The sequence below is a fragment of the Falco biarmicus genome, chromosome 6, assembly GCF_023638135.1.
Source record: "Falco biarmicus isolate bFalBia1 chromosome 6, bFalBia1.pri, whole genome shotgun sequence".
Taxonomy (NCBI): domain Eukaryota; kingdom Metazoa; phylum Chordata; class Aves; order Falconiformes; family Falconidae; genus Falco; species Falco biarmicus.
This window is the reverse complement of record NC_079293.1, coordinates 67,351,050-67,363,652: the sequence shown is the minus strand read 5'-3', so window position 1 is coordinate 67,363,652 and position 12,603 is coordinate 67,351,050. Positions and strand designations below refer to the sequence as shown.

The window sequence follows — 12,603 nt, the reverse complement described above, 5'->3', positions numbered from 1 at the left end:
CTGGTCTGGTTGGCAAGCTATTGATTTCCCAGCTATCGGGCAGACAGACTGAATGCAATTCAGCAGATGCAAACAGGCAGAGCCTGGCTGAGAGATTGTTTTCCTCCAGAAAGTAACCTTGCAAGGTGCTGAGGTTATTGACTTTGGAGTGGAGAAGGAGGTGTCTGATAATCTGCTCACGCCCTATCTCCCTTAGATTTATAGATCAGGGCCTCCCTGTCACTCCTGAAAATATAATCATGCTGGCAATAAACCCTGAGGGAAGAATGAGACGGCAAGTGTTTTTTCTCAGAGCTAACGCAGTGACCTTTGAGTTACATACTTAAACGAGCCATGATGTTATAGCCAGCCCAGCGCTAGTCTGATTGCCCCGTCTTGGTTAAGCTGCCCGAGAAGGTGCCATAGCTGTCCCCGCACAAGCAGGGCTGGCAGCACCCCCCATACCCACAGCGCAGGGACACCCAGAGCACAGCACCTTGCTCTGGGAATGAAACTGCTGCCACAAGGTGCGGGGATGGTTCTGAGATACATCGCTTGGGAGCCAGGGAGAGATCTGTCTCACTTCGTTTCACCAGATGGGAAAGCTACACCAGAGGGACTGAGCTTTTTTTCTGCTGCCCCCCCCTCCTTTTTCTTTTTTTCTTTTTCTTTTTTTTTTTTTTTTTTTGACAGAAACATTTCCTGTCTTCTTTGCAAAAATGTATTTTATGACCATCTTGCTGTGCAGATTTCCCCCTTTCTGGACATTGCACAGAGTAATGCAACACCTTCAATCTGTAGAGCAGATACCTCTTGATTTCTTTATCTCAGAACATGCCTTTGTCTCTCCTTCGACCTGTTCTTGCTCTTCAGTGAAAACTCACCTTTTTACAAGCTGTCAAACGTAACACTAACAGCTGAGCATTCCTTAGGAAAAAAAAACATATTTACTTAAAAATCACTTAGTATTTATAGCTCCTTGATTTTTTATTAGCCTTTTAACAATGTCTCTCACTTTAACACTAATCCAGAGGGAAGGGGCTCTCTCCTGTGCTTGTGGCAGATATATCAAAACAGAGAAGGGGAAAAGAGTTGTTTAATCTCTTCTAGTATTTCTGATATTTAAGGCCATTTTGGAACAAGTAAAAGACCCCACTTTAGTGTGCCCCCTGCTAAAAAAAAATATTGTTTCCAAATTTCATGGTCTAGCTGGTTATAAGCAGGATTCAAACAAACAGCCCAAAAGGCTGCAAATGCAATGCTTCCACAATCCCATTCCACAGAGGAGGCATCATTTCCCAAGGGACCTCATTTAACAAGGAAGAACTTTTAATCAGGAGATGAAAGTTTGGCCCTTTGAGACAAAGATGGCCCAGGATTCACAGCTCCCCTTCACTTTCCTTCCTAAACTCAACTGAGTAACCCCAGCCTGCCCACAGTCTGGCAGATGGAAGGGGAGGATAAGTGCAACTAAGTGGTATCCATCTTAAATGGCGCAAGTGGTTACTTTGGCCAAATGCTTGACAGACTGAGAGGAATTTCAGAGAGGCCCAAGGCAGCCACGAAAATGGGTAACAGCTTGGCAAATGTTAAACGGCAAACACAAGATTTGAAAAACACATTCACTGATTTGCCTCTTAATATACTGTAGTGACTCAGGATGGAAATCTGGACATCACTGTGGATAACAGTGAAAACCTCTGGTCAAAGGGCAGCAACAGTAAAGGAAGCTAATTAAATATTGGATAGCAAAGGAAAGGGGAGGCAGGCGTGGGAGAAAGATTTACATAAGCTTCGTCATCATGTAAATCAGCGGGAAGCCCCTGCCAGGAATAGGATCTCAAAAGAAAAGCACAGAAATAAAATGGCCCAGGGAAAAGCACCACGAATTGTCAGCGGTATAGACAACACTGGTATTTGAAAAGATCATGGCTGCTTTGGGGAATATGGGATAATGAGAGGGTAAGATGAATAACACAGATGTGTAAAATATAATGGGTGTAATATAAGGTAGATTTGGAACTTCTTGGCCACCCTCATGACTTGTATGAGTAATACATAAACAAGACAAGAGGAAATGGAAAAGAGATCTTAGGAATTTTCTGTACAAGGCAGTTACCTTGTGGAATGCACTGTCATCACATGCCATTAAAAGCAAGGTCTTGATGGAATTCAAAGAAAAATATACATATGGATATTGTATTGATATGTATGGAGTTGTATTCCTAATCAAGGTAATAGTTTTGTACTATCATATTTAGAAGAAATGCAAGTCTTCATCTCGAAGTCCAAGTAATAGAACGTGTAGACAGAAACATGATTACACTAGCAATACTTTTTTTCGGTGGTTTTTGCAGCTTCCTCTGAAGTAGCCACCAACAGACATAATTTGAGGTTAAATACTGGATAAACCTTGGACTGAGCTAGTATGACCGTTCCTATGTTTCTACATCTCCTGGAGAGGCTTTCTTTCCTGGACAGTTTTTAGCCCTCCTTACTAGTGCCAAGTCTGGAACTGAATTCACAGAATAGAAGTACCAAATATGACACTAAAATATTAAGTAGAACAATTCAAATAATGTTCTATCCTTTTCTGCATGTTTATTACAGCACCAATGTGAATTAGGATGTCTCATTGACTGTCAGAAAAATATTATAAGTCTCCAGATTTTTGAACAGGAGACTTGGGAGTTTTTGGAAATGTTGCATACTGCCAAAATAATAATGTGTGATGTATAAACTGTTTCCTTCTCGACCTATTCAAAATAAGAATCATGACCATTTGTCTGTTTCTTCACACGTGGTAGAGTCAGTTTGACTGTCCTTTCCAATTCAAGTAATCACTACAGGAAATCTTTATATTAGTGTTCTAATTTGAGGGCTTAACTTTGTTTTTAGTGGAACTAGAAAAGAGTACAAACATGCAACGTAAACTTTCTTTAAAACTACAAAGAGAAAAGTTCCACTTTTATTTTTGTTCCTTAACTTTTAATAAGAATAACTTTAATTTAACACATCTGGGCAGCTTGCAGACTATCAGATAGTGCCTGCATATCTGGTGTTCTAAGTACCCTGGACAAATAATAATAAAAAATATCTCTAATTAAATAAACACAAGAACAAGCACTGACACTTATCAACTGCCCTTACAGACCTGCAACACTGTTTCTTTGCCCTTCCAAACATGCATCTATTCCAGGCAAGGCAAAAAGAGTTGCGGGCTTGCACCCTGACAGAAAATAGTAATATCAGGCTGTTTGAAGCTCAGCAATAAATTAAGCAGCAAATTTCCAGGACTCTAATACAGTAATTTCTCCCTCAGTACAGACTACCTCCGGTAACTGAAATTTCAGAGGTAAGGAAATTTCTCAACTAGACTCTTTGCCACTTCACATTTTCCATGTGGATTGCTGAAGCATGTTACAAACTTGAAAGCAACATTTACAGTTGCTGGGACATGGTGGACTGCTTTACAGAGAAATATCAGTTACCTTGTACAGAAAAAGTAAGACACAACATCCTGCCCAAGATTCTGGGAAGTCTGTTTAGTTCAGGAGTAGAAAGCTTAGTAGAATTCCCATAGCCAGACCACTTTTCCACATCGTGTTTAATCCGGCTGCCCCACCTCACACAGCACCACGCTTTTGTCACATTTTGTCTGTATCAGTTGTCTTTACAGACGAAGGACAAAAAAGGGTGTAGACTGCCCCAAAGCACTTTTCCATCAGCTCTTTTTTCAGAACAGGATGCCATTTAGACTCATGCATACCATTATCATAAATAACCTCAGAACTACTTAAATCACAAAGAGAGTTTGCAAGCATTTGGAAACAAAAATATGCACCAGGTATACATTTTAATTTATCCTTCCGTCTTGTTTTTTGCTGATAAACGTTGGTAAATGAGAATATTGTGAAAACCACATAAAGGGACAGCTTTGAGTTCACTCATGCCTCTCTTCACTGCTCAGCACCCTGGTGCGTGTTTTCTGTGTACCTTAACATGCAAACACAGGCTTGGCTGTCTCAGATTATTCTGCTGTTGATCATAAAACATTATTCTGCTAGGCAGCGCTCCCCCCTGCAACTCTAAGGATGGAAAGCCTTTTTGTCAGTTGATTTAAAAATGTATTTCACTTGTTTGAGACCACTTTTTCTGATGTTGCAAAAGCCGATAAAGTCCCCAAATTTACTTAAAACATCACAGACACTTGATGGACGCTTAACTTGATATTCCTTTAATTCTAGCCTTTTGTAAGTAAAACTGATGCTCTTTTAATTGCAAATATTTAAATCAAAATGCTCTGTGATGGAAGTGTGATAACAAATAAATACGTTCCTGCCTCTTCTTAAACTGAAAAAAAAGAGTCAAGTTCCTTCCTCTCACTTTCTGTATTTTTCCATCTTTTCCTTTTCTTTTCTGAGCATCCAAAGGTAATAGAGATTGATAAAAATGTAGGAGCGGGTGGGTGGATGGGTGTCAGGCAGGAGGAGGAGAAGGAAGATAACATTATTCCAGACTCTTGCTCTGTTTTGTTAGGACAGATTTAATCTTCGGGCAGCATCAGGAGATAGGCCTGAATGACTGCCTGATCATCTCTTCACTCTCTCTTTTATCTGGATTACCCCTCCACTCTTTTCAGGGATGATATCTCACTATTCTTATTTGATAAATTAGGCTATTGTTTCCCTGTATTTCACTTATTGTAAAATGTTTTCTTTCTTAACTTCTGGCCATTGTTCCAGGGCAGTGAGCATGCTGTCACTGGAAAGGGGATTCGAGAGAACTATATAATTGGGGACAGATTCTGTCCTATTTTGCCTGTTAGCAGTAGCTTGCTGTCTAGTGCTCTTGATTTCATGGGGGGTTCTAGCAGAAAAAAACATGGATAGAAGGGGTGAAATCAGGCCTTGTAATTAAAGGGAAAATTAAGGAAAGATAATGAATATTATAGAATACGGAATAGTCTCAAATGGCAATTTAATTTTCAAGTTAGCAAATACTCAGAATGACAGGCCATGCACTGGGTGGTTATTGAGAAAACATTTGTTCACAGTCTGATTTATCAATGCTTCTTGTTGCCTCATGATAAACACTAAAAGAAGAAAGAAACACAAACACAAATATCACAGTAATTTTTGTTCTGTTTAACAGTGAATCTCAAGGCTAATGGTTTTAGTTCAGAAGCAGAAATTTCAGGACAGAATACTAAAATGTGTGGTGCCGGGACTTCATTTATTGTCACTGCAATGTATATTCTGTGCAGTAATATTTTATCTAACTGTGCTTTGAAAATAACCCACCCCCCCAACCAAATTCAACATAATTATATATTTCTTGTTCATGCTGAGTAAAACATGTCAGACATTTTGGGAAATCAGGCTGAGGTGCAGAGGAACCAAGCATACTAGGACTTCACAGGACACGCAGCCTGATGGTTAGCACCGGCATCAGCCAGGCTTTGACGAAAGCCAAGCAATTGCTTTGCTTGTGACAAGGGCTTAGGCAAAGGTGGTTACAGGCCAGCTCATGGAAGATGATGAACATGTGTTGTGCCATGTTTGATGACTGTTGAGAGAAGGCCAGAGTGAAAGAACTTATATAAAAGCATTAGCAAGGACATAATGCCAGTTGACTCACTCGGCACAATGTCATGTCTGCACAGGGCATGTGAAGCTGTAATTAGTGAAGTGCTGCTGTGTCTTCCAGAAACTGCTGGGAGCCACCAGCTCCGTTACATGGTTAATGACCACCTGCCCATAAGCACCATGCAGGCGATGGGCATTTCACAGGAGGCATGTGGAGAGCTTCTCTGGAGAAGGCTACTGCTCTTTTCTGGCTCTTTCTTGTCCCATTTGAATGGTACCAGCATTTAGATCAGAAGTGATCATGGCAAAACTTATTCTTCTTACAGAAAGGTCAGGTCCATGAGAGTGGGGTGCCCACAGTAAAAGAGGGGAGCAAGAGCAAAGTTGTAACTCCTTTTTCCTATTTAATTGCTCTTTCAAAACGAAGCAGGGAGGCAACAGCATTTGACATACTTGTATTGAGTGTGCCTCCCACACCCACCCTGGAAGCTCAAAAAAACCATGATGCTGGGCCAGATCCATCCCTGGCTAAACGTGCGGTGCTGGTCTCGCGGGTGGCGGGGTACTGAGCAGCTGGTGCCCGTAGGTGTGGGTACAGTGCGTTTTGGTGGGAAGTGCGGAGAGGACCGGTGGGGGCACCGCCACATCCTCGTGCCAGACACTGGAAATTGCCTGAGGTGACCCACCCTGTGCAAGCCTCTCCAGTGGCATTTTCACCAGCCCCTTTAGATAAATTGACTGAAGGGATCAAGGAGGTTAGGGGGGACAGGACATACATGTGATCAGTCCCCACTAGGCTGGGGAAAGTGTCCCTGCCTACGGCTCTGAAATGCCCCACTCCTACCAGTCAGCCCCCTGCACCCCTCTGCTGCAGCACTACATGGCCCTCCCCAGCCCGGAGCTCCCACGGACCCGGTTATCTTTTCATTATTCTCACTTTTTTCCTACTTCAGATGCGAGAGGAGGGCTGGCAGCGCTGGGTGCGCAGCGCCGTTACCGCCGCCGCGGGCCCAGGGGCGGCCCCGCACCCCGCCGGGCCTGAGGGGAGGCCGCTGCCCCGGCGCCGACCCGCGCCCTGACAGGGGGTCGGGGGTGCAGCTCAGCCCCGCAGCCCCCCCTGGAGCGAGGGGAGCAGCGGGGAGCCCCCTCGCTGCGAGGGCTTCCGTTGGGCTCCCGTTAGGCGCCGCGGCCCCCCGGGAGCCCCTTGGCGGGGCCAAAGTGAAAGTGAAGCGCCTCCCGAAACCCTTTGGGGGTGGCGGCAGGAGCCATGTGACAGCCGGGAAGCAGCGCGGCCGCACGGGGTTGCGGAGGGCGATTACCGGGAGGCGGGGGGGTGCGGGGGTGTACGATTCTAACGGCTGCGGTGCGCCCCCCCGCCCGCCCCGGCAGCAGCGCCGAGCGGCCCCGCGCCGCTCCCTGCCCTCCCCTTCCCGCGGTCCCGCACCGCCGGCGCCTTCCTCCGCGGCCGCACTCTGCCCGTCCCTGGGGGCGGCGGCGCGGGAGGCCGGGCAGGGCGGGCGGCACCCCCTTCCCTCCCCTCTCCTCCGCCGCGTCCCCCTCAGGCAGGGCAGGGCAGGAGCGCGGCCCGCAGCGCTGCCCCCGAGAGGAGGGACTCCCCTCCCCGGCATGGTCACGGCGGCTTATTAGGGTGGTCGTCTCCCTCCTTTTTTCCTCTTAATTATTATTTTCCATTTTCCTCCTCCTCGCCGCGGCTGTCACTGCTCCCACCGTTACTCTTACCACGCTTCTTCCCGGGGCTCGCGGCGCGGCCCTGCCCCGCCGCCCCTTTGTGCCCGGCGCGATGAGGCGAGGGGCCGGCGGGCGCGGCCGGCCCGCGGCGCCCGGGGGCAGCGGCAGGTAAGCAGGGCGGCGGCGGGGGGCGGGCACGCAGGGCAGCCGCTCTTTACCGCCAGTGCGGGCGGGCGAGCGAGGTGCCGGTGCGGCGGGGAGGGCGCGGAGCGGCGTGGCTGTGCGCAGTGACATCCGATGCCGGGCCGGGTTGGGCCAGGCCGGGCCCCCCCGCCCCGCCGCCCGCCCGCCCGCCCCCGGAGCAGCCCGCTCGCCCCCGGAGCAGCCCGCTCCTCACCCGCGCCGCCGCGGCCAGCCGGGCTTGTACCTTCCTTTGTTGTACTTAGGCTGTGTATAAAAACTTGTTGTCACCGCCACCCAAAAGGACACCCTCTCCCATCCCCCCATCCCTGCTTGAGACCTCTGGGGTCTCTGCCCCTTCGCGGGTTGCCCTTTGCTTTAACTCTCCCCGTCCCTTCCCGGTATTAAACCTGTCTCCGGCTGCGTATCTTCCCTCTCTCCAGCCTGCCCACCCCGAGGGCCCCCCTCCAACTTCTGTCCCCGTTTTGATTATTTTTTCTTACCCCCCCACGCCCCGGTTTCTAAGGGACACCCTCCAACCTGTCTGTAGGTATGTTTGTGTAACCAGACACTGAGAGTAGCTGTCTGCCGAGGAATTAACTCGGTAACCCCCAAAGCTTAGTTTGCATTCAATAGAGGTGTTTGTTTTTCAGGTTTAAACCTCCAGACGGGTTGAAGAAATCGCCCGAAACGAACCACTTGGCAGATTTTGTTTCCTCCCTTGAAATCCCTGTGGACGTGGAGCAGGTGGGGGATCGGGACGGGAGAGATTTTGGGGGAGTGGGAGGGGGTGGTGGGATGGAGAATGACCAGGAGCTGAGTGGTGTGGGAAGAAAGAGAAAAGGGCTTTAAAGTTGGGAGAGTGGAGCCGCGTTTCCCCCCTTCCTCTCCTCTGAGGGCAGGGAGGATAGCTCAAGGCTCTCACTCTCGTTCGTTAAAAATAAATACTACAGAAGTTGGCAGATTTTGTAGTTCTAGAGAAGTGGATTCTCTCCAGGATTAACGTAAAAAATGTTGATGTTTGAGGAACTGCTCTTGCTCAACCCGTAAATAAAGTGGAGATGTTGACAGTTTGTCTAGCCTCTAGTAAACGAGAAAAAAAAAACCATTTCATTTCTTGAAGGGCATCAATAATTGTGAGGGGGGGAGGGAGAGGAAGGAGTTTAACTATTAACCTTTATCTGAGATCGTAAATGAGTTGAAACTCGTGTTTCTGAAGCTTCTTTTATGCATTTGCTTTTCTGTTTCCCCCCTTCCGCTTTCCTTCCCTGGAGATGGTGAAAGGTAAATGAAAACGATGATGCTCACATTAATTGGACAAGCAGGCGATTTTATGGCTCACCAGTAAAAAATAAATGCCACAGGAAAGTTGCTTGTTTGTAGTGCAAGCAGTGGGAAAGTGGTCTGGAGGGTGTGTGTGTGGGGACGGCAAATCAGCGGGGCTGGCTGTGGGTTGTGCTCTTACTTTAGGGGGTTTTGGTTTTGTGTTTCCAGATCATTCACTTGAAGACGCCGGAGGACGATTTGTGGAAGGTAAGAGAGCCTTTTCCCCAACAATATCCTCTGGGGCCACATACTGTGCGTACCTCAGTATTTGCCTACCACTCAGGCCCACACTGCCAGCACACTCGTGCTGCGAAGTGATAAATAGGAGAATGCTGAGCTGTTGCTGGCCACGGTGTGGATATTGGGAAGCACAGCATTTTTTAGCAAACAGATGAGCTGCTTTTATGCACTAAGATGCTTGTGAAGCTGATTAATTCCTCCTGTCCAAAAATGGGGTACCTTTTCTTAATCGGGACATAGCGTAGGCAAACAGGAGATGAAGAATACAATGAAAAAGTTTCTGTCCTGTTTTCTGCATGTAGAAATAATATGCCTAACTTAACATGTAGGTTGTTTCCAACAAAGATGTTAGTAATTTTGGTATGAATTGGGGGGGAAAAAATATCCTTGTATTTCTTAATTGCAGCTTTCACAAATGTGTTGTTATGTTACTTTGTGACATTTGTCTGAAGTGAAATAAAATGGCTTTTACTACTACTGAAAATAAACCGTGTCCAGCCATCAGAGCTTTCCTCTTTCCTACAGGATTAATGAAGTGAATGCTGGAGATCTTGGGGAGGAGGCAAGGGTGGGAGAGATACAGGATCATAAAATTTGGCAGAGCAAGTGTTTGGGGGGTAGGTGTGTGTCTTTGTTAGTTTGTCAGTATTGCAATTACAAGCAAAGTACGCTGTTCAGTAAATGCAAATTCAAGTAATCTAAAATGAATATTGTAGAAATGCTTTCCCATTTTTTTTTCCTTAGGAAGAAAAGAGTCTTTCACTTGATTGTTATTATTTTGTCATTCTCTTGTCTAGGAATCAAATACAAAGACCGAGTAATACTGCTTATTCTCATGAGTTACTGTAGAAATCTGTACAGCATACTAGGTTCTGAGGTAGTTCCTCTTCCCTTCCCTTTAAATAAGTCCCTGCCAGCAACAAGTGTGTTGATATACTGATCTGAAGGACTTGGGCACGATGCCAACTCAAGCAATTTAAATGACATGGTTAATAGTGTTTCTACTGTCCTTATCACGCAGTGAACTTCCAAGTGATAATCGTGGATGACAAATTAACTCAAGTTGTAGCTCTCCTGTTCAGATGAACTTCATTTTGCTCTGATGGAGAAATATTAAGTGCTAATTCCAGATGAACTGTAAGAATTTGCAAAATATACCTCTCTCCTCTAAACATGTGATTTCTTTCTGGCAAATAACAGCCAATTAGATTATCTGAAAGAATTTCTAATGCTGAAGTGTTCCCATGGGTTCTACTGCTAGCAGTGTCGTTTTCTTAAGTTTTTCTGTAGTAATAAATTTACGTGGAACACTGCATCCTTCAAATGAATCCTTATCAAACACTTCAAAAGAGAAAGTAAATTTACATAAAGTAGGTAGACAGTATAATATGTCTAACAAATTAAACCACTCTGTAATTCCTGTAAAGCGTTTTGGATTGAAGTGAAAATGATTGTTCCATCAACTTCAATTTAAAATAGGTAACCTTTAAAAAGCATTTAATATAATTTCAGTAGTATGCACACTGGCAAACGGTAAGCTATTTCACAGTGGAAGTTTTAAAGTTTTTTGAGTACCCCTGGCACTCATCCTGACTTTTTGCTGTGTAGAATTAAAAATTATAGCATAATATGAAACTACAGAAGAAGAGGCAGAGTAGTACAATTGATAGTTTAACTGCAGATTGCATGTATGATTGCTTAGATTATTATTTCTATTTTTTGCAAGATTTGATCCTAAAAATATCTTTGCTAGATCTCATCTTCCTGATTTCCAACACTGCTAAGTCTTGCCAAAAGCCATAGAAACACTCATGTTCTCAGCAGCTGTTAAGAACTTGCTAAAGCACTTAATAATAATATGTTTCGTGTCTTGTGGCTGTGATTAAAATACAGTGCTGTGTGCTAAACTAGTAAGTTTGGAAATGCTATTCTTAATGGCCAAGATTGTATTTTTGAAAATTCATACTTGACTGCAGATTGTCGAATTTCACAGGTTTGATTCCTTGTGGCTCTGTTTGCAAAATTCATTCCTTTGAGAACAGTGAAAACTTACTAGATTCTACCTGTCTTAAAAGTAAGAATAATAATAAAAATAATCACTTTCCTAAAAGCCTTGTACAATTGAAGAAGTCTGGCAGATTGGTTTTCCTTTTTTTTTTCTTTTTAAATTTGTGTCACCAATCATATTATAGCCACAAAAAAAAAAGTTATTTAAGTGTTAGCTTTGGTAAAATTGAAGGACCCAACCTGAGATAGTACTGTAGTACTGGAATCTTACCATGAAACTCCTATTGCCCAGAGTATGAGTCAAAGAAAGGAATGTGCCTTTATGTATATATTTGCTATATATTAGTTATGTTACTTTTAGTCATTCCTTGACCATATGGATCTGCTCTATTCAATAAAACTATTTGTTTGTTCCAAGTAACATTTGGAAAGACACTGGATATGAAAGCACAGTATCTCTAGAAATGCTTTTAGATTGTTGATCACTCCTCCTTTTCGATGCTCTGAAATTATGATGGTGGCTTTCTAATACTCAGGATGTGAAGTTAAAAGTGATCTTTGTTGTTAAGCCTTGTAATTTATGAGGTTTTTTTCTCTGCAGCCCTCCTCAAACCTGATAGCTCTTTCAGTTTCACAGTTGGCCTCATGTTCCACTTTTCTTTTTGCTTTGAAGGCTGGGTGGAAGGCTTGTCAGGGTTTGCAGTTGTACTGCTCTGTGCAGGTCTGGGTGGCTGTGCTTGAAACCATATGGGTGTTACTCTTCAAGAATTGTTGCCACTGTTCCCAGTTTCTCTTTCTTACTAAAACCAATGCCAGGGATCTCTTCAGTAGCAATGTATTACTTTAGAAATCCCACACGAAGCATCATATACTTGTATAATGACATTTTGAAACATAAAGCCTTGAAGACTTGGTGGTTTGGTTTTTTTGTGAAAACTGGGCATGTTAAATGCACAGGAAAAAGCTTTCAGGTTCAGAAAGATCAAATGTAGTGCATTCGAACCATTTGTCTCTAAAATATCTTAATCTTTTATCCTCCCTTATTTGCTCTGTTCATCTCTTAAGACCTGAAATTGCTAGTACGTGTAATAAGCATAATCTTAGTACTGTGAGGAATGCCACTGAAGTAATTGGAATAATCTCTGGTAAAGCAGTGCCCTGTGTTTGCAGAACAGACTAGCCCTGGTCTTTTAAGCCCCACAGGGCAGGGAATTGTCTTCGAAGTATTTTCTGTAAAGTGCCTGGCATGTCTGTGTGTGCCAAAAAATGATAAATAATAACAAACAGTAGTTGACAATTTATGTAGACTTTCTTTATTATTATTATTTTGGAATTTGCCTATAGGGTACTTTCTAGCAAAAAGAAAAATGCCAGAGTGGCTTCCAGCTGGGGCAAGATGTGCTGTGATGGCCAGAGAAGCTTTTAATCGAAATAGAACACACATATAATCTATAGTATCTTCTGTGAGGCCGTCGGGCCAAAACATTAACTTTTTGGCTTTAACAGTTTTCCTTTAATCTTCTTGCCACTTAACTTTTACTATGATCTGTCCACATTCCAGAAGTGTGGAATGAAGATGGGATAACTTTTCCTT

The 12,603-nt window shown here is 44.3% G+C and overlaps 1 protein-coding gene across 2 annotated transcripts in view; it reads left to right on the top strand.

The window, feature by feature from the left end:
• Positions 1 to 5,420: 5,420 nt before the first annotated feature.
• Positions 5,421 to 12,603, top strand: part of PRDM1 (PR/SET domain 1) — a 105,347-nt gene continuing 98,164 nt past the window's right edge. The window contains exons 1-3 of one of the 2 annotated variants that reach the window (XM_056344742.1): positions 5,421 to 7,424; positions 8,090 to 8,183; positions 8,931 to 8,969. In XM_056344742.1, coding sequence (XP_056200717.1) covers positions 7,369 to 7,424; positions 8,090 to 8,183; positions 8,931 to 8,969 — 189 coding nt within the window. In that variant the 5' untranslated portion in view covers positions 5,421 to 7,368. Of the gene's footprint in view, positions 7,425 to 7,735; positions 7,987 to 8,089; positions 8,184 to 8,930; positions 8,970 to 12,603 lie in introns of those variants that run through there. The other variant, XM_056344746.1, reaches the window with a different exon arrangement.